At 44.8% G+C, this 26,164-nt stretch overlaps 1 protein-coding gene across 3 annotated transcripts in view; it reads left to right on the top strand.

Annotated features, from left to right (window-relative positions):
- The window catches only part of PTPRE (protein tyrosine phosphatase receptor type E), an 895,414-nt gene that overhangs the window by 781,458 nt on the left and 87,792 nt on the right, over positions 1-26,164 (top strand). For all 3 annotated transcript variants that reach the window (XM_085606227.1, XM_085606229.1, XM_085606228.1), the window contains 2 exons: positions 8,695-8,788; positions 11,015-11,091. In XM_085606227.1, the coding sequence (XP_085462353.1) occupies positions 8,695-8,788; positions 11,015-11,091 (171 nt within the window). The remainder of the gene's footprint in view (positions 1-8,694; positions 8,789-11,014; positions 11,092-26,164) is intronic.

Below are 26,164 nucleotides of genomic sequence, written 5' to 3'. Positions count from 1 at the left end.
TTTTGTGTGTGTCTATGATTTGTCTGTTTTCTGTCTTTCTTTGGGCAGCTACGCATGTGTATTTTGAGATGCAATATAGTTTGATAATTTTTTTTCAAATATATCTTTGGCTCTCGGGCGTGGATGCTGTTATTGAGCCAAATATGTTGCCGCCAACGACAACACCATTTACTTTCATTTTAGTTTTTTCTATGATTGTAGTAGCGTTATTCCTGGCCCTGGCAGGTTTCTGTGTGATTTCGTAGCTGTTTCAATGAGAGGTCTGGTTTGTATGTTGCTTACTTCAAGGTTCTGTCTGTGTAACATTGAGCGTGGTTGGTGTGTTCTACTACTTTTGTAGTACTGGGTGTAACCTTTGTGAATTGAACTTGATGTTTGTAGGTTTGTGGGTGGATTTACATTGGCCTCAATGTTTCTCTCCTCTATTTTCCCCTTACTTCTCTCATCTTGGAGAGGATATTCCCCATTTTAGTCCCCTTCTCCCTGTCCCCTGCCATGTTTACACCTTAATAATACATTTTTATGTGTGAAATATCCATACACAAAGGTGAACCTACTACTAGACATGCAGTTCCTTTGTGAATAAAATTACGCGTACACTGTGTTCATCAGTTTATCATATTATTCCCCATATATGCAAAGTGCTTTGTGAATTGGCCCCTCACATTTAATGCTGCCACTGAGCCCAAAGTGCAAAAGCTCCTAAGGGGCAGTTTTTACACTGCCTACCCAAATACCCAGCCAGCAACTAGACCTCAACCTACCTTGGATTACCGCAGACTTTCTGTAGCTGAACTGAATAATCTAGTCACTGTGGGCTGCCTCAAAAACTAGAAAGATCTGTGACAACTTTGGTACCTGAACAATGAAAAATGGTTCCTATAGGCCAAGGTTCCTCTAACCGTGTCTCTAGCACTTTAGATCTCTTTCGCTGAAGGCGACTACTGTGGTGATAAGCATAGAGGAGCAAAGCATAATGGATCCCTTCTACACAACCACCGAACAGCAGAAAAGGGTGGATGCTTAATAGAAATAGAACTATTCCAGTTCACAGCCCCACGTAGAAGCTTAGCTCATCTGACCCTGTTGCTTTTGTCTAGCTGCCCTACATCTAATACATAACATAAACTTCTAAATGGATTATTACTTTCAGAAAATCCAGCCATTAAGGGTGTAATGTTAAGAATGTCCCATTCACATTTTTCACTTTTAAAACCTATCATTTACCTGCCCTAGTGTTTGTAGACCTGAAAAGAAAAACTAAAAGCTGCAGACGAGGTTATAACACATCCAATTCTTGCTCTATATGCTTAACACTGTGGTGCAGGGCGCTGACTCTTATGTGGTTGCCGTCTGTGTTGGCCAGGAAATCCTTTGTTGTCTGGTTGACTTTACACTGTTGATTTCTTTATCAATTTAAAACAGGCCCCCTGATAGCAAGGAGGTTTGCTACAGCTATACTTGTTTCCTGTGTTAATGTCATTGAGAGAGCATGAGACAGAAAAAGAAAACTAGCTTGAGAAATATATTTGACGCTGTTTCCAATAAAGAGTAAAACAATATCCCCAACCCTTACACACACATAGCAATATAGAAAAAACTATTCATTTTAAACAGTACAGTATATTTCACAAGTATGTGAGCACTGAATTTATTAAAAAGACGGTCACCCTGACGGATGCTGTATGGCAGTTTACCATATTTAAAGTCTGCAGACCATTTCCCAGACTATTGAAAGATAATACCGAGACATTTATAACTGGGGATTGCATCTGTGAACAAATATGATAGTTCACTTTGCAATGTCTGAGATTACAGCTTTAGAGATTGCAGCATTTAATCAATCAATCAACCAATCAAACTGTACTTATAAAGCGCAGCTTATCGCCCTTGAGGGTATCCAAAGAGGCAGGTTTTGAGTCCCTTCCTGAAGTTTGCCAATAAGGGTGCTGTTCAAAGGTGGAGAAGGCGGCGAGGTGGGAGAAGAATCGACATCCGGTGCGGCAGTGCTGGATGTGCGGCATCTGTGCAAGGGTGAGGTGAGCGGAGGTTTCTGGATGGCTGGTGGAAGCTCAGGCGGTGGTTCATGTATGCCAGTCCATGATCGTGGAGGGCTTTGTAGGCATGGGTTAAGAACTTGAAGTGGCATCTCTTCTGGATGGGGAGCCAGGGAGGTCTCTCAGGTGCTGGGAGATGTGGGTCCTTTTTGGCAGGTTGAGGATCAGTCTGGCTTGTGCGTTGTGGAGTCTTCTCATGAGTTCTCCGGTGGTGCCTGCATAAAAGTACATTGCCATAGTTGAGATGGCTGGTGATGCAGGCCCGAGTCGCTGTTTTCCTGGTGTTGGTGGGTAGCCACTTGAAGATTCTGTGGAGCACGCAAAGTATTTGGAAGCAGGTTGAGGCAACGGTGTTGACCTGTCGTTTCATGAAGAGTTCGCTGTCCAGGATGATGCCGAGGTTGCAGGCATGATCTTTCGGAGTGGGGGTGGGTCCAAGTTCTGATGGCCACCTTCCCATGTCCTGTTTGTGATGCAGGAGGAGGCGTGGTTGTGGAGTGACCCTGTGGTGGGAAGAGTGATTCTTAGTCAAGTATTACCGTTCCGTGTTTTGTTATGAAGGATAATGTGCTGGTCCTGTTGAAGTATGTGTTGTGAGAAGAACGGGTAGTTGATTCAGCTTTTGGGGTAATTTGCACTCTTACATGGTGGCATCAAGTCTCCTTTTGATTTGAGGGACTTGTTTGTCAATTTGATTTGTGTGGTGTATGCCTTATCTACATTTTGAACAAGGTTCAATTTTCTACGCATCAGATGTATGTGTTGTTTTTACATCTTGCATTTGTATCTATTTTGCTAAGTATTGTACGTATGTGCGGTTCCATCTTGAATTCATTATTAATGTATTATTACTTGTTTGTTTTTGCATTTGTTATCTATGCATTATCTTTATGTGGTATTCCCATTTTGGATCCGTTGTTGTTTTCTTATGTTTTCTAAAGGGGAAAGATGTGTTGTATCTTGTCTTGCTGCAAAACATTCTTCCACAGTGCTCTGTTCCTTGCTGCTCAAACAGAGGGTGTGCGATGTCACGGAATTTTGATGTGTGCTTGGTTGAGTGAGTGTCAGTTGGTAAGAGTGGACTGAGCAGCAGGGAGGCTGCCCCTGGTGGGGCGTACTTTCCCTCTTACCAGTTTCTTCAAACCATCTGGAACTGCATCTTACTCTTGACCTACTCTACATCTTACTGGATTATCTACATACACAGATCAAATCTCCATTACCAAAGCCACCAGGGAGGTGTGGCAGCCAAAAATCAGCACTTTGGTTTTGTCGGTGTTGAGCTTCAGGCAGTTGTCTCTCATCCAGGCTGACCCGTTCCTCATGCAGTCGGTTTTTGTCATAGTTGGGTCCGATAAGAGTGAGAGGACGAGCTGGGTGTGGTCGATGTAGGAGATGATTTTGAGGTAGTGGATTTTGATGGGATTGATAGACGAGCCTTGCGGGACGCCGCAGATGGTGTGCAACTAACAAACATTGACAAAGCAATAGTCCAGGCTTATTGTAGGTATAATGTTACTTGTTGTATTATATATCTGGATGCAATGACAGAAACTACAAAATACCAGTCGGGTGGCACACTATAATAAACACAGATTTTTAGCTTACATGTTTTAAGCCACGCCCTTAGTTACATCGGCTATGCCCTCCCCCCCATTGTTTTTCCATCCCACTTAAAGCCCTGATTGGCTGTATCGCAGGTCACACATTTGAGGCTTGATGTGATGGAAACATATGCAACATTGTTCCTCTACTGCTGATTTCACTGGACGGACTGACTGGAACGTGTGCACACACCAATACAAATTACTGGGCCATCCCAATCTGTGGCGTCAAGTAGATCTGATGATTAACAATATGTTCCTCTTTTCGCTATTTTAACCTCCTCATCTTGTGTGAGCTTCATGCCAGACACAGATTTCCCACAATCTGGACACTAGGTTGGATTCACTTGATCCTTTGTTAAAGAAAGGGTTGAATCATTTTAAATAAATGTAAACAGGATGACCCAGTTGTACCTTGGCGTTAGACACAGAGAATTAACTTGGACTGTGTTGTACATCGGGGTTGTAGTCCACTGCGACGATGGCTGTTGATTTAACTCAAAGTAGTATGAACAAAAGGTGTCTCCTGTGCCCAAAGGGCATACTCAGTCCCTCTTAATGCTAAGGGAACAGATCATTGATCATGCACTACAGCGATGTGTTCGCAATGGCCTCTGGCCATTTCTCTATCTGTCCACTAATGAATGGGAGGTTTTACTGTCTCCATTTTCAATCTTCTTTGCTTTCTCCTAATTGGCCAGCGCAGCCCAAACTTCACTTCTGTTTTCCTCTGTGGAGCAGGGACAAAGCATGGATTAATCAAACTTAATTAGTGCCTGTACGCTGCTCCCGACATGATTGAGGTACTATTTCTCCTCCCACCACACTCCCCTCTTCCCTCCTTCTGATTTCCCATTTGTTGTTCTAAGCAGATGCTGCATGTCCTTTCTACGAGGTGTGTTTGGACGCCAAAACCAGGCTGTGCTATGCACTTAACATCACTCGAAATGTGCGTGAATCGGGATGAAAATGCCTGCTTCTCGCTCCGTGGTAATTTTTGTCTATTGCTGGCCTATGTCGTTGCTTCTTGCCCTGTCGCGCATACCCCCTTCTGCATCATGTTCCCCCACTAGCCCCCGCCCCACCCTCTCCCGTTTTACATATTTTCAGTTCAGCTTTCTACTTTCCATTGCCTGGTTTCTGTGTCTGATGTAATGTAAACGCTGTCCACTCCACAGTTACTTTGTCAATGAGCTGTCATTGAATTCCGCGGCCAATAGCTGTTTTTTGTAACTGTAAGGAGTAGCCACTGACACCTGTGCAGGTGCTTTGCAATTGATTTACCGACCAGAAACCAAGAGACCTCACGGTGCAATGATCGCCTCTTTATTCAGTCTGTAATATGAGAAACTTTTAGTGACGTAGGAAGAGTGTCACGGGGGGCACTAGTGCAAGGGAGGAAGATGACCTCTCCTACCACCTGGATGTGTAGTACAAATCAGTCATTTTTGGGGTGGGGCAGGTGCCCCCAAAAGCCCCGGGCCCTGGTTCTTCTGCACCTACTGCACTACTGATAAACAGGCCCCGAGGACCTCCTATGCGGCATTGTAGCAGAACTCCCCACTCATATGTAGGACTGTGGGTGTCAGGGAAGGCTCCTAGGGCAGGGCCTCCTGGTGCACTGCACAGAGTGGATTATTGGCAAACAGGTTTAGCATTCATGGCCTAAACAAGCCTGCTGCTTAGATGGTCGTTTAACCTGTCAGCCTCAGGTTACAGTGACAGGAAGGTAGTTTGGTGGGTTGAGCTCCCGCTGCAGTGATGTGTGTGTAACCTGCAGGAGCAGAAGTTCGTATTCAGGTGGTGCCTACGCAGCCTTTCATCCTTCAGGATGAGTGCCACGGATTAGTGTAATGTCTGTGACTTAGATGCCAGTATGCCGTCTTGTTGTAGAGTGGTGAGCGTTCAATGTACTTAGTCAATAGTGTGACAAACCATTATATGCCTCTGGCCCTAAACTTTGCATGGTACTTTCAGTCTTTGTCTTGTTGTCTTAGACCTCAGGCCTGCACTAGCTGACAGCTGCAGTTGTACTGAGTACAGCAGCATGTTTGTTACCCAGGCTGGCATGCTGCCATCCTGACAATATATGTGCACGCAATTGCATCCCGGTGCCATCCTGACAATGCACTTGCACTCAGTCGTACCCTGGTCACATTCAACCGAGGTGCGTTCAATCACTTGCAGGTCATTATTGATAAGAAGGGCTCTAGTTTTGTGCAGAGGCAGGTCCAGTGAACCGTCTGGAGTGGGGGACGGACGTCTGCCTCTCGTATAATGGTCTCACTGCACTCAGACAGCACGTGCAGCGGTGTAGTGCGATCTACAGTCTCCTGTAACGCGTCGTCTGGTATTTTTTTACTCTACTGCAGCGGTGTAGTGCGATCTACAGTCTCCTGTAACGCATCGTCTGGTGTTTTTACTCTACAAGTAAAGTCAGTTTAACGTGCACCGTCTGATTCCTGTTAGTGCAGATTTGTACTCCACAGTGCGCTGCACGTAAACGTCTGCGGCATAACTTTTATGTCTGCATTAACGTCTGCTTCCTGTGTAGTCGTGCACATTTGGAGTGTATTTTTGGAAATGTCTTAGTCTTGCAAGGCAGGTACGAGAGAGATAGCTCACTATGTTGGTGCTGTGCAATCCTCTGAGCACACGTTGGACAAGTACAGTACCAGTGCAGTGGGTAATAACACACCTGGGATGTAATGCAGCACTCTACGACGACTGAGGCTGCGTAATACTTAATGGAGCCACCAGACTGGCAGCAAGCACTACAAAAAAAAAATTCATTGGTGATTTCTTAAGCACGTGCTCCACGGTAGCGGGTCTTGAATTCTGGAGATCTAAAAATAAATCATTATTTTTATGGTTCTTGTTAATGCGCCTCATTGTGGTTTTTCCCTATGTAGCAGCCAACAGATGCAGCAGGGACCGATGTTTCCTGGGTAGGCATGCTATCTTCTTCTAAAAGCAAGTAATGGATATGTCTGACAAATTCAGCTCCTTCACCTGGGGTGAACTAGTCTGTTGTCAAATTTGGAGACTTCCTGGCAGGCTGATGCATTCGAAAGACTGTTAGGCAGTACTTAACTTGTAAAGAAATAAGTGCCAGGCCCATTGTCAGCAGATAAGTGCAGCTTGCACCACCCATTGCCTCTGTCAGAGCTACTGATGACAATTCAGAGTTTTTATACATTAAAATGACGTATACCTGCCACCCAAGCTATTTGTATTGCCTTGGGTGGCCGGTATTAGTAATTTTTAATATATGTAGAATTATTAAACAACTGTTGTGTTCATCACAAAATTAGACATACAGCAGATCCATTTGACTGGCTGTCATAAGTCCCTGTGTTGACAATTAAGTGCTGGTGCCAAGCACCAGAAATCACCAGCTCAAATTAGGCACTGCTGGTTGGAAAAGAGTCAACTAGACTTATTTTACAACTTCTACTTGTCCCTGTACTCTACAAACACCAGTTTGTTAAGAAGATTGGAATGGTGGGCTGGGCGGAAAGGCTCAGTGTGTTGAACACCTATCGAAGACAAATGGGATAACAAAACGTAGTAATCTGACTTTGAATATCGGCAAGACTTGCCCTTCTCCTTCCGAGACTGATTATTTTAATACCATAAATTAACTAATGTTAACATCTCCAGCACCTGCCCCCAGCCCTGCTGGCAGACCACCTCTGCCCCCAGATACCCACCTGCTGACGGCGCACAGGCTGCTTTTATGCCAGGACCTTGAACATATACAAGTGAGACCTCAAGTGTAGACTGTGTGCCTGGAGGGGTGAGAGTAGAGGTAACTACTTTGAAGCGCTACAGACTGGGGCAAATACCGGGACCAAGACACAGATAACAATATATGTACCAGGATCACAGACTGAGTGGGGAAGTCAGAATTCAGACTCCAGTCTCCCCGTCTATCGACGACATTGTTGTCACTAGACCACATCTTCCTTAGAGACAACCGTTTTGACTTCAAAATAGTTTTTGCGTCAGTATTAATTTGACATGATAAGAGTATCTGCCAAGTAGATATGCTGTGTTAACTCTGAAATCATGTTCTTGTGGTTGATTTTTGTTCTATTTCTTGGTGTACATATCAGGTGTTTCTGGTAATAGACTTTATTTTTTCACTTTACGTACCCAGAAATCCTCAAATTTGCAATCATAGGCTTGAGTCTTTACATCCTTTGCTACACGCCTATTACATTTCACACTCTGTCACACATACGGCGACGCCCTAGCTCACGTCCTTTGTCATGTGTCTGGAGCCCTCACACTATTTTCAATGACAAATTTACAGTGACAGGCCATACAATATCACCCGACTAAAAATCAATGGCAAGGCCAATAGACCTCGCACAGGTGAGACCTATTGGCTTTGCCAATGCTTGTTTCTTTCTGTGGTTGCAATGCGAAGTGTGCCATACTCACAGATAGTTGGTGCACTAATTATGTCGCTCCAGTTGTAATACCAAAGTAAGTAGAATTTGAAAGTTGAAAGTGATCCGCGTGCAGCACAAAATGTTTGCGTTTACCACGCGGTAAGCATTCCATTTTTTTTAGAAGCTATTACAAGCAACAAAAGGAAAACCAACGTCAACACATTTTCAATGTTTCCCATCTAAAATTCCCAGGCATATAGTGGTGCATTGGATTAAAGGGTTTGGAAAACGTTATCATTCATCTGTTCCACTGTTCTTTGAAGATCTCAAAACATTATTTGTCTTGTAAAGCAGCGAAGAAAGCTTTGAACGCCTTGCTGGAGCAGTCAATTACACCACCCTCAACAGGCTGACTTGGTTTATTACATTCTGATTACGTCACCTATGCTATCAACAGATCATGTTATTCTTTGCAAAGATGCTTCGAGGAGCTGGAAAGCAGTTCCATATGTAAATAGGCAAAGTAAAGGTGCTTCTGTCGGTAGGCAAAATAGATTGGTTGGTGTGCCTCGTTTGGGGGGGAGGGGGCTGCCTTTCCATGTACACTGACTGATGGAGGAATGTTTATTTCAGAAATTAACCAACGTGCGGATAATGAAAGAAAACATGAGAACAGGCAACCTGCCGGCCAACATGAAGAAAGCACGAGTCATCCAGATAATTCCTTGTAAGTGAATCTCCAGCTTTGGAAAGAGGCTCCTCCTTTCACCCTGCAGTCACCCTCCTGTGGGTTCGACAGTGTCTTCACCAGGCCTCGCAGACTGTGATAGACTGTGTTACACATTTAATATATTAGTGACGGCGCCTCTGAAATGTCAATGTGATTTTGAATGTTGAAATACAAACCCACCAAAAGCAAAGCTGTGTTCCATTCAATGACGCCAGACAGCAGCCCAGAGGTGTATGCGATGGACTCTGTTGCCACGTTACAGATTTATTATGTTCTGCATGCACAGGAAAGCCAAGGCAACCATGATAGTCTCTATGGAGCCTGCAATTCAAAGGCAGGCTGCGTCAGGGTTCCTATGTGCATGCTGGCCAGAGTTGGAGATACGCCTGCCTTGGGGAGGCATGAGACACGCAGGAGCAACAGCCCATGAGCACACATGGCTGACAGTGTACCATAATGTTCTTGGATCCGGGTCGCAATAAAAAAATAAATGACAATTTGAAAAGTTGGCGAAGAGAGGAGTTAGCTTTTGGAGACCCTGCTGTCTCGACTGCACTTGCAGCAGTCGATCCCCCGGCCACTCTGCCCCTGTCTCGTGGTGAGGAGCTCCGTGGATGTTCTTACTCTTCCACAGTCATAGAGTATCAAACCTTGGCAATTTGCCTCTGTCATATGCTGGGTGGAATTGGGGGATCAAGCTCTCTTCGGGCTCTCTGCTGCTTTTGATGACTAGTGGCATCTTTACAGATCAAAGTTGGCTGTAGGGCAGACCAGGAGATCTTCATTGGTTCCAAAGGCATTGGGTCGCATTTAGATCTTGGCGGATGTGTTACACCATCACAACGGTGACGGAAATCCCGTTTTTCGAAATATAAATCCCATTATATCCTATGATTTATATTTCGGCGGACGGTAACCCATCCGCCAAAACCTAAATCAGGCCCATAGACTTAGTCAGGAAGAGAAAGAGGCAAGACCCCTCCTCCACACTCTGTAGGTGCAAATCCAGAAGTGAGTTATGGACAGTTCTGGGTTTTATGTCCAAAGCCAGACCGCTGACAAGATGGCACTTCCAATCAGCATACAGGGAATTCTCACAGTATTTAGGGGCAGATGTACGACCCTAAAAACGAGTTAGCGACCTGTTTGAGCATGCAAAAACGAATAGGGCCATGTAAAATTCCTATTTAGTGAATCGCAATTTTTTTTTGACTTGCTAAATCGGAATTGCTACTCGCTATTAGGAAGGGGCGTTTCAAGGTCATCCCTTCGTAATAGCAACTCTCTACCCCATGTATGAATGTTTTGTGACCGCAGTTGCGGTCTCAAAACACTCGCAATTTACCGCCTTCTTCAAGAGGTTGGCAATGCATTTGCAAATGGGAAGGGGTCCGCAGGGGACCCCTTCCCTTTTGCAAATGCAGGGAAAAATATATTTTAGGGCAGGTAGCGGTCCCAGGGACCACTACCTGCCCGTATAAAATTAAACGAAAACGTTTCATTTAAAAAAAAAAAAAATGCATCCCGTTTTCCTTTAAGGAAAATGGTCTGCATTTTAAAAAAAAACTACTTTATTCAAAAGCAGTCCCAGACATGGAGGTCTGCTGAGCCCAGCAGGCCACCATCCCTGGGAGGGCCAGCCATTCCCAATGGGGTTGCAAATTGCGAGTGACTCATGAATATTGATGAGGCATGCAATTAGCGTCCCCACTGGGAATCGCATACAGTGTTTCAGACAATGTTGTACATGGCATTTTGCAATTCGCAAATTGCGAATCGCAATTGAGCACAATTTGCGAGTCGCAATTTGTCATGGTTGTACATCTGGCCATTAATGTCTGGATCTAAGGAGACCAATGTGGGTCTCTCATCTCAGAGCTCACCCAAAGCAATATCCTGAGGGCGCTAACCTGAAATCAAATGTATTACGAATTAGCAGGCCAGCAAACTGTTGTCAGACATCACTGGGGGTGCTTCGGCAGAGGAAATGCATGGCAGGAATCTTAGCTGCTCAAGTTGTTGTAACTTTTGTCAGTGCACTTGATCTGAATTGGTCCCAAGTTATTTGGCTTAGATGTCTTCCTGCTCCATTTCATCACGTTTGTATTAAACTAATTAGTATTTCTGTTTATTACTGTAAGCTGTTACAAATGATTATCTTGTCCTAACTGTACCTTCATGTCAAAGGACAGTCAACATGAAATATATTTTGCTGTATTTTAGATGATTTCAACAGGGTGATTCTTTCAATGAAACGTGGTCAGGAGTACACAGATTACATCAACGCATCCTTCATTGATGTAAGTAAGACACAGGTCCCATTAATGTACTTTCCTGGTGCATTGGATGAGCTTTGCAATATTTCTTAATGTTAGTGCTATTCAATTTGTATGATAAGTATGTCATCCAACGCAATATTTAGTGAATATTTTTGCTGCTGGGTTTATGAGCTTTGAAAAACATGTTTTTCTCTAAATGAAAGAAACAAAGTAGGCTCTGCAACATTTGTACTTCTTTTACATTCGGCTAGGTTTCTACTGATATAAGCATGGTGTTATTGCTAAATTCCTCATTAAAAAGGCCGGCGTGTTTATATTTTGAAGGCTTAGTAAACGCTTTCTTGCAGAAAAAGTAAAGTGCAGTTTTACTGTTTCCTTTTTGTGGTGATCATTTGTAGATATGCAGCAGCAACACTCAATACTCTTACTTTATGTGGACAAAATGCAAAAAAGTTTTTTATATTTCAAAGTAGCAGTGCCTTCCACTTTATATCTTCCAGCCCACATGTGGTTGGCTGCAGAATCCTCATAGGCACCAACGCTACTTCAATTTTTTATTTCTGATTCGACTTTCACTTTTCACAAAAAATTTTTTTTTTGCTACGCGTTCAAAATTAGGTTTATGTGTGGATCAACTCATGGTGTACTTTTGACCCAAGCACCCTAGCCGCCATGACAATTCATCTACAGTGTGGTTAATCCAGTGCACTTCTGTTTTTGTCAGTATAAGACAGTTGACATACTACACCATTTGCACTTCTTATTTGTTTGCGGGGGGAGGGGGGTGAAGCAGTGAGCAAACTATCCACATATATTTATTCATGTGTTTTATAGAGCGCAAACTTGACCCGTTAGGGTATCAGAGCGCTTTACAGGAGAGCAAAGCAATATACAGACAGGCTTAGAATCAACCAGTAACAGATCAAGTAGTAAGGGGGAGGGGTGCCGGATACATAAGGGAAAGAAGAGCACTTATTTACAGTTTACATAACCAATTACTCAAGACGAGATACCATATTTACAGATTACGTTTACAATTAATCAATACAGGCCCCAAGTTTCTGATGGGGTGACTAGGTAGTCCGAAGGGAGGTAGTGGACGGCCATAGATCGGGCCATAGTGGTGGTTGAGGCAATATTTAGATGAGAAATTTGCCCATAAGGAAGGTTTTGGCATCCTTTTTTAAGCGAGTCAGAGAGGGGATTCTTCTGATGGGTGGGAGAGAGTGCCATATTCTTGGAGCAGCCCCTGAGAAGGCCCGATTGTAAGTTTTTTTTTTTCCCGAAAGCATGCAGGTTGGAGCAAGTGGTCTCTGGCAGATCGGGAGTTTCTGGTTTCTCCGGAGATCACAAGTTTCTGTGCCAGATATGCAGGGGAGTTAGAGTATAAAGCTTTGTGCGAGATGCATGCTAGTTTGAGCTGTATTCTTGCCTTGCACCGTACCTGCAAACTATAATCAGGTAAGATGGCTCATTGAGTTCACCATTGATAGCTATGTGATCTGCAGATTGTAAGCTTCAATCACAGCAAGGGTAACTCAGCCTTTCATTAATCCAAAGTCGATAAAAGACCAATTTTGATTAGGTAATATAATTGTATATAAAAATGATCTATGTGCACTGCTGGCCCCCACCGTATCTGGTGCCTCAGCGCCTGGAAACTCGCAGACCCCAGTGCGAATAGCCACTGAAATCGGAACCTATTTCTAAAGCAACCATGGTTCTATAGACTCCCCCATCATTCTGTGGGAGGCAGGTGAGACCACCATCAGAGGCATAGCGAAGTCATATGTCAGGAGAGAAGAGAGATCTAAAAACCAATTCATAACATCCCTTGAAACCCAGATCACTGAACTGGGAAGGAAGTCTGCAGGAGGCGACCCAGAAACCTACAGACGTCCACTTACCAATGCCTGCACCGCCCTGAAGCAGGCTTCTCTGAATGAGACCTGCCAATGCTGGCACATCAACCAATCAGGTGTTTGAGTGTGGCGATAAAAACGGAAAGTTACTTTACTGACTGGCCACAAGGGACCTGGCCTCCAGGATGGTGCAGGTGGTGCAGAATGCATGGAATCAACTGCAAGACATGTTGGCGGAAATTGCGGAAACGTTCCCAGACTACTACTGGGAACTACACACAAAGCCCACACTCATGGTCTGAGTAAAATAGACTCTTTGTTTCAGATATCCCTCTTCCGACCCTGAACACTGTGGCAGCGAAAGCATTAGGCAAGGCCCTTACAACTGATGAAATGGAAGTGGCCATCCTGGTGATCAAACCCGAACAAACCCCAGGCCAAGTCGGCTTCCCTCCAGAATATTACCGCAAATTCTCTGCTCTCTTTACCCCACATCTGCTGACACTCTATCGAGCTGTTTTATACAAGAGTAACCAGGAGCTATATTTAAGCAGGTCCTGCACACGTGCTCAAAGGCAATAGTAAGGTATACAAGTAGTGTACAGTTCCTAGGGGAATAAAGGCTTTTTCTAAAAAGTGCCCTCACACACCCCGAAGGATGTCATGCTTCATCATTGGGCCTTGCTCCTTGTCGGGCCGGCGCTGCAATGCCCGACGGGCACCCGCGAAGTGGCTCTTTGGGGGAGATCTTTTAGATGAAGCCGTAGGGTGAGTGCGGGTGTGTGGGCTTGGTAGTGTGGTGAGTAAGTAGGTAAGTCTAAAATAGGTCTAGGGCCATCCTAACTAAATGTCTTTATTTTTTACAGAGTTTTATATAGCGCAAACTTGACCCGAATCGGGTATCAGAGCACTTTACATAGCACCCATTGCGTTACATGAGGACACATTGATTTTTGTTAGGCACGGGGAGATTAAGTGATTTGCACAGAATCACAGGATGTTCAGTGTCATTGCCGAGACTCAAACCCAGTTCCCCAGGTCCAGGTCGACCGCCCTGCCCGTTAGGCTAACTCCTCTCCCCCCCCCCCCAATTTATTCTGAAGGAGCACTAGCCTAGTTAAAAGTAATCTGCCCTACTTGGATATAATGTTCCTAAAGGGCAAATGTTGTGCGTAGGGTCGACATGTTTCATGCCAAAATAGCCCCTAATGGCTCTGGTGGCACCTCATTAGGACCAAAGAAAAATCGGAAAATTGGTAATTCTGGTACTACCGCTTGTCTGGTTCAGTGGTTTCCAGGCTAGTAACCAGAAGCAGTTAGCTGTCCCGGGTTGGGTGATCCTGAGGTAGAAGACCCCTGGGGATCAGGGCTTCTGGTGACGGGTTTTGCAGAGTACCTCGTTGCTCTGTTTGCAGGGAAGCAGCGCAACTAGCGGCTGTCCTACCCTTGCTCCGGGAAACATTCCTTGACTACTACTGGGAACTACACACAAAGCCCACACTCATGGTCTGAGTAAAATAGACTCTTTGTGTCAGATATCCTTCTTCCAACCCTGAACACTGTGGCAGCGAAAGCATTAGGCAAGGCCCTGACAATTGATTAAATGGAAGAGGCCACCCTGGTGATCAAACCCGAGAAAACCCCAGGCCAAGTCGGCTTCCCTCCAGAATATTACGGCAAATTCTCTGCTCTACTTTCCCCACATCTGCTGACACTCTATCAAGTTTCTCAGGAGGATGTAGCAACAATTGTGGTGATCCCCATATTGAACCACGTTGAACCCAGATGTGATAACTTTCGTCCCATATCCCTGATTAACATGGAGCTTAAAATACTTGTAAAGCTGCTGGCCCTCCGCTTCACCCATGTTATTGAGGGCCTGTCCACCCGGACCAATATGGCTTCATGCCAGGAAGGAGCACCCGCCATTGTATTCTCTGGGCTCAGATAGTGCTGACCCAAGCCCGGGAACTGTAAAGCAATTACACCCTGCTACTCCTGGACTTTGAGAAGATTTTTGATTGGAAAGGCTGGTCATACCTACAGGGAATCATGAAACACATGGAGTTCAGCCCCAAATTCCGCACCTTTGTAAAGTTCCTTTACACACAACCGGTAGCTCAGGTCAAGGTAAACGGGGTTTTATCCAAACCCTTCCCTATTAGTAGAGTAACTCATCAGGCTGCACTCTCTCCCCTCTTCTTTTTAGTCTCACCATAAAACCGCTACCACAGCTGGTGAGATCTGTCGCACAAATAACTGACTGGAGATGGTGGAACGGGCTGGAAGATAGAATTGCACTCTACGCAGCTGATATTCTGTTGTTCTATTGACCCAGATGTCTGCAGCTGCTGCATCTGTATGAAGAAGCCTCCGGCCTACACCTAAACCGTGATAAATCTCTAATAGTGCCAATCCGAGGAGACTCGGATTCCAACGCATGTCAGGGATACATAACAATCTAGCGCCTGGGTTTCACATTCCTAAATGTTGCAATAGCTCTGGAGCTCGACTTACGCGTCCGTTATACCGCAGCTCTCTCATATCTAATATGAAACGAGACTGGTGCTGTGGCAAACTTTACTGCTTAATGTGTGGGGGCGGGTGGCTCTCTTTAAAATTATGTTCCTTACCCGCTTCCTATATGGGCTGCAGAATTTCCCACTGATTAGCCTGAATTTATGGTTTGCCAGGGTGGCCTCAGAGATATGTGCTTTCCTCTCGACCAACAAACCCCCATGGATAAATGCTGTCCCTCAACCTGTGAGAGGGAATGGCTATGGTAGACGTCCAACTCTATTTTTGCGCATTCCTATGTCTTGGTGGTGAATGATTGGGTAGAACTCTCCCTCATCGGTCTGGACAACTTAATGAGCCTGTAATACGTCAACCCAATCCAAATTACCCCCCCAAGGTGACTTTTCTAGTGTTTGTACCATTGAGGATGACACTAAGGGCCATGGGGTGGGAGAGTAGGCTAGGCTGAGTAAGCAGACTTCCCTATGGGAGGGCCAATACCTACAACACACCACCTAATTAGAGGGGTTCACCAATGGAGTCCCGCTGTTACACCTGATGCAACTTGCCTTGTGCAAAGTCAGCCTTTTATTTAGTAAGGGAAGCGCAAGGCGTTATCATAGGTTTTTTATTGGGATTTTTAGTGGGTTTTGCTCCCGTTACATATTTCAAGATGTTTTCAGGGGAAGAAGTGTGAGTGCAGTAATGGCAGCGTAAACCCTCCCTTTTACTTTCTTTCCCATATTTTTCTGTGTTAGTTCCCTTCTTACCCTGACCTCCCATTAGGATTTAAGGATGGTTACTGGTGGGATGTGCAAGACGCAGTATATATACTTCAGCCAAACTCACAGCAGTGCTTGGCTATGAGTCTTCAGTCTCCTGCGTCCACACCCCCTGGTTACTTCCTGATACCTCCTTCGGAGGGTGACAGTCTAGTTGTTGCTATTGGTGTGCTTCCAGATATCCTGTGGTTCCCGTTGCAGTCTTGTACGCAGCTCGGTGCAGGAACCTTTCGGGGCTTTGGTCTCAGACCTTTGCCTTATGTCCCTTTATGGTGTGCATTTACCACATGCACCTTCTCCTTTCCCTGACTTTGGCAGGGTGTTGCAGCATTGTTTCCAGGTCTTCCTGCCTACCGGACAGCCATTTTATATGTGTGGGGGGAACCGCATAGTAGCGTTTTATATCTTCCATCACGTGCTGTTTATTTTCCTTTCCTTGGATACCTAGACTACTACGATAGTACAAAAAGGTCAGTGCACTGATGAATAAATTCCTGGACCTTTGGAAGCCACAAATGTGACTGTGGTGTCCTTAAAATTACTGGTTGTGTGGCCACGTTATACTTATTGGAGGAGCCTTATTTTTTATTCCTATGATCCCCGGATATTAGCAGCTCGTTTCCTGAGAGGGCGAGTGGGATTAACTCACCTCCCAGTAATACCTGCAGGAGCCTTTTTATTTTGGTGAGTTTGTTTGGGAGGGATCCATGACAGAGAGATGGTCAGTGTGGGTGGTTCTTTGGGAGGTATACTTAAAAAGACTAATTGGCGTTTTCTTGTTTCTTTATAGATAGAACACTCATGATATCAAAGGGGGATTCCCTGAACAAATCTTGTGCTTGGTATGACAAATCCTTTGTCGAGTGGTCCTCTGGTTTCCTCCCCCTTTCTCCCTAAGGGTGGTTACTAGTGACACCTGGTCTTCCTATAATAGTGTGGAGCAGGTTCTGGGGCAGATAGGTTGGGCCATCTTCACTACCGTAATTGTGGATACTAAAGTTAGTTGACACCTACTTCAAGCTCTCCAAGACTCAGTTCCACCAATATCTTCAATTAAGGCATGCACTAGCCACACACAAACCCGATCTGGCCAATCTCCCTCACCACAATCTCCTGGAAGCCAAATTGCTTATTGGTAATCTTGACAAGGGGAGGATTTCCCAACTCTATTGCACACTAATCCTCCATGCTTCTGAGCCTCTGGGCCCACTGAGACAGAAATGGGAGGGGTAAGTGGGAAGGATGTGAAATGAAGTGAGGCTTTTATGGCTCCATGTGAGCTCACTCTATCCTCCCGCCTACGATTGATCCAACTCTTCTACTTGCATGTGCTTTACTACACATGCTGTCATTTGTGGTGAGCAGGCAGAGTGAAGACCTCGTTCTGCCGCATTGTGGAGGAACCAATGCTGACTTCTCCCATGTTGTCTGGCAGTGCCCTGTGATTGAGGCTTTTTGGAACCATTAATTGAAATGAATGAATGAATGAATGAATGAATGAAAGTAAATAACATTTATAAAGCACAACAAATGCCCAAAGGGGTCAAGACGCTAATGGGGTTAATCTTATGGAAGGAAAAGGAAGCAGAACAAAGGATACACAAGGACCCTCCATTAAAAAGTGAAAAACCAGGTCTTTAAGGCCTTTCTGAAAGTAGTGAGAGTCTAGAGGCCATAGATAGAGCAGGGGGGAGTATTCCAGAGCATGAACGCGGCCACCAAGAAAGCCCTGCCTCCCCCCCCTTTGCCCTTTGGAATTTAGGAAGACTTAGAAGATTGCAGTTGGAGGATTGGAGGGGTCTAGAAGGAATATACCATCAGGACATAGGTAGAGGTTGTGGCCTAATGCCTAGGGTGGTCAACCTCAAAGCTAGGGAACCGGGTTTGAGTCTCGGCAGGGACACTCAACATCCTGTGATTCTGGGCAAATCACTTAATCTCCCCGTGCCTAACAAAAATTAATGTGTCCGTCTGTAACACAACTGGTGCTCATGTAAAGCATTTTGATACCTTCTGGTCAAGTTTGCGCTTTATAAAACTCCACCCCCCCCCAAAAAAAAACATGGTTTTGATCTCTTTAAGTCCAGTGTTCTGCAGAGCCTTGTGAACAATACACAAGGCTTTAAAGGCCATGTATTTGCTCACAGGTAGCCAGTGGAGCTTGGCTATCCCAGCTCAAACAGATAGACATTCAGGGATATCAAGGGCCAGTCTGACCACAGCATTTTGGACTGGCTGCAGCTTAGTTATTGCAGTCTTGTTGACATACAGATATAGCGCATTGCAGAAGTCTAGCCAAGAGAAAATCAACGCCAGAGCCACTTGCTTACGCGCCGGCAGGGGAATACAAGGAAAGACCTTCCTAATAGTCCTGATTATCCAGAAACAGGTACAAACCTTTTGATTGATCTGATGGTCAAATTACAGTTTTTTTTAGCTACCAGAACTCTGAGATTTTAAACGGAATCTGTGGGAATGGGTAAAGTGCCCAACAGGAATTGGTCCAACTGAATTGGAGACTACCAAAGATCAAGACCTTCGTCTTGTCTCCGTTGAGTCTAAGATAGTTTTTTCCTATCCAGATGGCCCCTACTTGCATGCAGTTCTTAAAGTTAGTCGCAGGCACCTCAAAATATTTGCTGTTTGACACAATAATTTGCGTGTCACCCGCATAAGATATAGCTTGATGCCCGAAAAACCTAATAAGAGTAGGCAGTGGGACGACGTAAATATTGAATAATGTAAGGCTCAAAGAGGAGCCCTGGGGAACCCCACATGGCAAGCTGATGGACTCAGATAAGAATTAATCCGCCATTACTATCTGTGACCTATCACTGAGAAAAGATGTTAAGAAATTCAATGTTAACACTTTGACCCCCAATTGCTGCAGCTGACCCACAAGCAGAGTTGGGGAGGTGGTGTCAAAGGCTGTGCAAAAATCTAAAAGGATCAGTGCCGCAGCCAGACGTGCATCAACCATGGTTCTGATGTCATTGACTGCAGACACCAACGCAGATTCTGTCCCATGGTTACTCCTGAACCCAAACTGTGAGGCGTCGAGCAGTTCATGTTGTTCCACATAAGCCATCAGCTGGGAATTTAGATGCATTCCCAGAATTTTGGTAGGGGTAGACAGCAAGGAAATAAGCTAAATATTTTTTTAACTCAGTAGGGTCCAGATGAGGTTTTTTAAGTAATGGCTTAACAGACGATTTTTTTCACAATTGTGGGTAATGTCCTGACATGATAGCTTTGTTCAAGTTAGCAGTGAGACGTAAGGCAGTGGAGTTGGCTCCCAGCTGTAGAACTTTGGGGGGGACAGAGTTCGAAAGGAGAGCCAGCTTTAATGCTAAGAAGATAAAACTCCTTCTGTTCGGGGGAAAAACAGGGAAAGGATGCTGTCAGGCTCCCTGTGGATGTCATAGTCTCAGATAAGCTTGGCTCCGGAAGTATATCCCTTTGGAAAAGCGTAGGGGACTTTGAATTAAAGCAATCAAGCTTGTTATAAATCTTCATGATTTTAGTTTAAAAAATACTCACCATCTGATTACAAATTCATGAGAGCCCTCAAGGCTGGGGTGAGCTGAGGGTACAAGAAGGAGGTTGACTAGCTTAAAGAGGTCTTTGGAATATTTAGCAGTTGCCAGTGTGTTAGTACAAAAGAGTGCCTTCTCTTCCTTAATGACGGCTTTCTAGTCCACCAAAGTAGACTTATATAAGGCTCTTTCCTGTGGCTCTTTACCTTTTCGACATGCCCGTTCCTAATGATGACAGGTCTGCCTTAGTCTCTCCAAAAACCATGGGGAGGGAGGAGTTATTCTCCGCATGTAAGTATCCTTAATAGCCGCCCTATTATTAATAGCTGAAGTTAGCCAAGAGGAGAGCTCAGATGCTGCTAACTCTGAGTCCTCATGATTAGTCCAGTTAAGAGTGCAATAAAAGGTTTTTTCAATAAGCCAGTTCCAATGTTTTTTAGACGATATGATTTTCCTGCTGTTAGAGGCCTCTTGAATATGGAGCCATGACATAGAAAAGGGAACAGCGTATTGGTCGGACCAGGTAAGGGGTAGAGCGTCAGAGACCTTAAGGCAAGAGTCATTGGAGAAGATGCCATGATTTGTGTAAATCCACAGCCTGTCAGCATGTCCTTAAGAGCCCGGGAGTCATTTCACATGTCATTTTCCAAATGGAAATTGAAGTCACCCAGGAGAGTGATGTTATGCTTTCCCAGAGGCAGTACTATTAAGTGTGCAAACTCTAATATAAATGCAGACATGGGTCTAGGCAGTCTGTAGACTAGGACACAAGCAAACGAGCTGGTAGGCAGTATTTTTATAGAGAAATGAAGTGCTTCAAAGGGGGCAGAGTTCTGAAAAGGTTGAATAAAATGGGAGTACTTGATTTTTTATGGGGCTGTCAACCCTCCCCCTGCCCTGCCAATCCTGTCATGTTGGATGGGGGAATGGCATCTACCAGGTCAGGGCTGGATGATTCCTTAGCCCAGGTCTTCGTTACAAAGACCCAGTCAGTCTTGTGAGTAACAATGAACTCCACAAACTCCACTTTATTTTTAACCAGGGATCTAGCATTGATCAGGAATCTCAGATAGTTGGACTTCCTGGCCGCACACACTTCCCCAGGAACAGGGTACATCGGAATTTTGAGGGGAACAGAGACTGTACTGGGTGTTAGCACTGGGGTAACAACCTTAAATCTACATGCCGAGCAGCTGCTGTCCCTATTGTGATAAAGTTAATCAAATTCGATAGGAGAGAGACATTTGGCAAAATTACCCTGGTTTTGCCAGTTTAAAAGCTGCTCTCTGTAGTAAACTAAGTCACATGCCTTTTCCCGGGAAAAACTGACAGTGGTTTGGGCGCAAAGCCCAGTCCAGACATGAACAGGACGGGTGGGCTTGTCTTCGATGCACCTTTGGTGGGCCTGCTGCACGTGTCCGCTGTGCGTCCGTGTTCCCCTCAGAATTTATGATCATTCTTGAAAGGAGAGCGTGCATCTAGCATGCTAACCTGTGCTGGGAGGGGGAGCCCCAGAAGTTTGTGAACTGCTCCGATTCCCTCCGCTCAATCGGCAGCAAGAAATGCCGCAGTGGACCACAGACTAAGCATGAAGCGAAGGGAGGCTTTAAATGAGCCGCCCCCAAGTATAGTGCTGCAGTTAAAACAATATTACAGCGCTACACAAAGAAAATCACACAATTAAAAGTACAAAGGCAGGGCTCAAAACAGGAGTAGCCTACCATTAGGGCTAACTGCTACGCTTCTGTGTCCTCATCAGAATTTATGGGCGTTCTTGAAAGGAGAGTCTGAATCTAGCATGCTAACCTGTGCTGAGAGGGGTAGTTCTGGAAGTGGGTAAACTGCTCCGATTCCCTCAGCTCAATCAGCAACAGTAAATGCTGATATGGACCAGGGAAGGAGCAAGAAGTGAAGGGAAGCTTTAGGTAAACAGCCCGCAAGTATAATTCAGCAGTTAAAACAATATTACTGTGTAACACAAAGAAAAGCACACATTTAAAAGTCCAAAGGCTGGGCTCAAAACAGGAGCAGCCTACCGTTAGGGTTAACCAGGTTATCAGAATGCTCTCCACAGATCCTGGGTGGCCAGGTGGACCTGACACCCCAAGTGGTCATATTAGGCATCCTGGATGACCTGGGAAATACAAGAGGTGAATGAAAATTGTTGGTGTGGATGGCCAACTTGGTGGGCAAGAGAGACATATCACATGTCTGGAATTATCCGCAGCCCCCAACATTGGCCGCCTGGTGTAGAGGGGTGGACTGGTGCGTGCAGCAAAAACAACCAGTCTGCGCAGCCAGGAGTGGCCTGCAAAAACAAGGAGCAAATGTTGGGAATACTATGGGTTGGGACTCACATCAACAACTGACTAATGTGCCGCTGTGTTACATAGTGGTATAAAGTTAACGATATTTCTGGGTATCAGAAGCTGGCAACACAAATTGTCTTTTGTATGTTCTATGTATGCAAAGCTCAATGAAACTGGTTATCAAATTAAATATTCTATGTAAAGTGGGTTGGCAAAATGCTATCTAAATAACAGAATATTTTTGTAATGAAATTAGCTGTATAGCACCATTTGAAACATGCTCCAAAGATCATGGGACAACCAAGAAGTACATGTTTATCTCTTTTACTTTAAAATAAATCATATTTATAGCAATATAAAACAATGTAATTGAGACACATGAACCAAAACCTCCTACAAGGCATTAAAAAAGCTAAATGCTCCATTAATCCGAGGAAGACTGTTCACCTGCTTGCTGGGACACACTGTACCAGAATATTTACCCCTTTGCTGCATTGTCTCATGTTAGATGTGTTTTCTGGTCTATGGTGAAATGACTAAAACACTTTTTAAAATCAAAAGGTTTGAGGAGTTGGGGGTTGATAAATTACTGAGTTTGTGTGGTTATTCCTGCATTTGTGAAATATGTGTCGCAACATCGTATTTATTTTTTGGGTAGTGTATTGTGCATACCCTAATGCTTACTGTTGAAACAGAGCAACATTTTGATACATTATTTATTCCCCACTGGTATTTTCCAAGTGTTTTATTCTGGTTTAGATATATTGCTACTAAATTGCTTTATTTTAATTGGGAAAATAGTTCAAACATGGCTAGTCAAGCACAACATTCGTTCAGTGGCAAGAATCTGCATATAAATCAACAAATCTGCAGGCAGGCAAATAGAAAACAAATTGCTTCCATTGCCAGATTTGCCTCATAAAAGAACATAGCATGAAATATTGTCGTCGTGTCATGAGGAAAACAATTGCAAGTGACCCATCACACAGTCCCTAGCAGTCAGAAATATTAGAGGCTGGGAGAGAGGATGATGGGGTCAGCGACTGAGCATAAAGGTCTTGTAACTTTAAAAGCATGTGTTTACCTGTCTGCCCATTAAACATACCTCTGTTGTCCGCATACAGTAGAAATCAGGAATTGACAGTCTTATACCATGTTTCCCATACCAAGGGATATGCTGACAATATGCAAAGGACAAACAGCATGCTTTGGCCTAGGACATTCCTAGACTGTCCTTTAAAAAGCTCTGGTAAAAAGTAGCATTATGGCATGTCAACCAAGGGGATGGGGGACTAATAGATATCGTCAACATCACCACTCTCACTGTGTTTTTTAACAACTCCATAGATTCCATTTAATAAGTCTTTTGGACCCTCTATAAGGAATTTTAACTCTTTGTTTGGATTCCATCATTACCACAAGAAGAACTCCTAAACATCTGGGAGCCCATCTGTTCCTCCACAAATGAGGTTCGGATACGGAGCAACCTGATGATGACGCGCGGTCACCTAGGTCAGTAAAAGAGGGTTTGCCTCTATTTTTTGAGAAACTCACACCTTCTCAGAGAGAATTCCCAGAAACTGTAAAGGATATGTTATGGTAGTCCCATGTCCACATTGTTTTTTATTGGATTTTGTGGTTATTCCCACCTAATAATAGTGCTAGGATTCATTCACAATGTTCCACATCATAGGAGTAAGTAGTGGAAATGGTACCACATTTGGAGGGCTGCATGATAATGGTTCATTTGGGTTATATGTAGTGCTGAACTGTAGGAACTGAAAGTACCAGTAATCACAAGTGCATATAGAGCGCAGCTACTAATTGCAAGATGTGTTGCTCCCACTTTTGCATTAGATTACTTCTGCATACTTCATAGAGAAAAGAGTAGGAATCCTGAAACAGTTTTAAAGAAGGAGGCAATAGTATTTGGTTTTAATGTAAAAGACAAGTGCCAGGACAAAGTATGCAAGGCAGAACAAATATAACAAACTGGCGAACTGCATTTGCCACAAGACAGCGCAAGTCCCAAAGTAAGTAGTGGCATTATTGTGGCATATATAAGGAAGCTGCACACTGTATGCAGATTGCAAGAAAAATGAGTATGACACCACAGGAACTGGTAAGTGCTCCATGAAAAAAAAGAAATAATGGATCTGTTAAATTTCCAGGGAGTTCAAAATAGAGTAGACAACGACAAAATGGATGAATATGTTCTTTACCAAATGCGCAAGCAGATACCATCAACACACATCACTAATCTTACTTGTGCACTGTGTCCTGCAGACTTCCTATTTCCAAACTATGTCTGAACACCTCACAAGTGAGGGTATGTGATTATAGTGTGTTCATGTTGCCCTCACAAGCTGTTGCCTAATACCTTAAACTTATTGTGAGTAAAAAGAGAAGGGGTATCAGAAGTCGGAGAACCACAGACCCCAACATGAACTGGAAAAACCCTGGGGTTTCTCTTTCATGGATCTCAGCTGTGACACAGAGCACCAACTTCCAGCTTATGGCCCCTAAAAACCTTCCAAAATCTACACTGAAATTAAATCAGAAGATCCCTAGTTCTCTCACAACTGCGCTACTGTAATATATGCAATAATGCATGCTAATATATGCTAGTATATGCTGGTGCATGTTAGAAATGGGGTTTCTGGTTAGTACAATAATATAAAGACTAATTTGTTGCGCATGTCATAGAAACACCATCACTGTGCATATAATGGACATCCTGAAATTATATGAAATACATAAATCACCACATATTGTCATGAACCCATGAGGTGCAGCACACCTGCACTCCTATCAATGGTTTTGGGGTATTGAGGCACCAAACGTAGGCATAGTAGTACCTATATTACCTTCAGTACGTTAATTTATGAAATCCACAGGATCGGGACCTCCATCGACTGGTATCACTCCGTCCTGCTGTCAGCGCGGCAGACAGCTGTCCCCCAAGGTATGTGCTAGCACGGGGCTCAGGGGGCACACACTGCCTAATCCTGGGGGAGACCTTGCTGGGTCACCCAAGTGTAAGATAATGCAAAAGCAGATGCTGCAAATGCGTGGAGCAACTGCAGCTGACCAGCAAAGAACTGAGCCGCCCAAGTAGGGACGTAGGACGGCTGGACAACTCTCCCCAAGACTGTCCACTGAGTCGGGGAGTAATCCTCACAACCATAGGGAGCGCGACTCCGAGAACGTGAAGGGTGGGACCAAGGACCCTCTCCTGAGGTTCCTGGGAGAAGACGGCTGGTGCGCTTTCAGAGAGCACGCCGGCTCCATCCACTCCACGACATCAGCAGAGTTCCTGTGCTCCGCTTACGGTCTGTGCCCCAGGCAGGCGGCTTCTTCTGGCACTGCAGTGGCTTCCTAGCTTCTGGGAGTGGGGCGTAAATGAAGCACTCCAACTGCACTTCATGCTAGCACAGATTACAGGCCATAATGAAGCACTCACCACGTGCTATTTTTCGGGCCAAATCCAGTCCCAAATGAAGCGAGCTCCATGCGTTAATTGCTGTCGACTCGGGAGGCCAGATTCACATGTCCCAGGGCCGTCTTGAGATTTTTAGCCGGTTTCCAAAGCAAGAAGCAGACAAAGCACTCACCATGTGCTGGGCTCCTTGTAATCACTTGCGGGCACCTGAGCAGGGAAACAGGTAGCAGGCCAGCACATAGGGCAGGGCAAAGTAGTAGTCCTTCCTGCAGCCCAGCAAACAGCAGGCCACACAGCAAAGCAGGCAGTTCCTCCTGGCAGCAAAATGCCCCCTGGAAAGGTGCAGTATGTAGAGCCAGCAGCGTCTGGTTACAAGTCCCACCCAGTGTCTAAAATCATGGGGTCAGAGCCACTGTGCTTATACTCATAATGTCTTTGATGTGAAGGTAACTTCAATACAAACTTTAGAAGTGCACAACACCCCCATTCAATCCCTAGCTCTGGCTCCAGACACACTACAGGGGGGCGTAGACAGCATTGTGTAAGGCAGGCCTATTCAGGCACAGGTGACAACTCCTCCCACCCCTCTAGTTCAGGACAACCCATCGGGATATGCACGACACACATCAGCTCCCTTTGTGACTGT

The sequence above is a fragment of the Triturus cristatus genome, chromosome 1_2 (assembly GCF_964204655.1).
Source record: "Triturus cristatus chromosome 1_2, aTriCri1.1, whole genome shotgun sequence".
Classification (NCBI taxonomy): Eukaryota; Metazoa; Chordata; class Amphibia; order Caudata; family Salamandridae; genus Triturus; species Triturus cristatus.
Note: the sequence above shows the minus strand (reverse complement) of the source record. Positions and strands in the feature narration are given on the sequence as shown.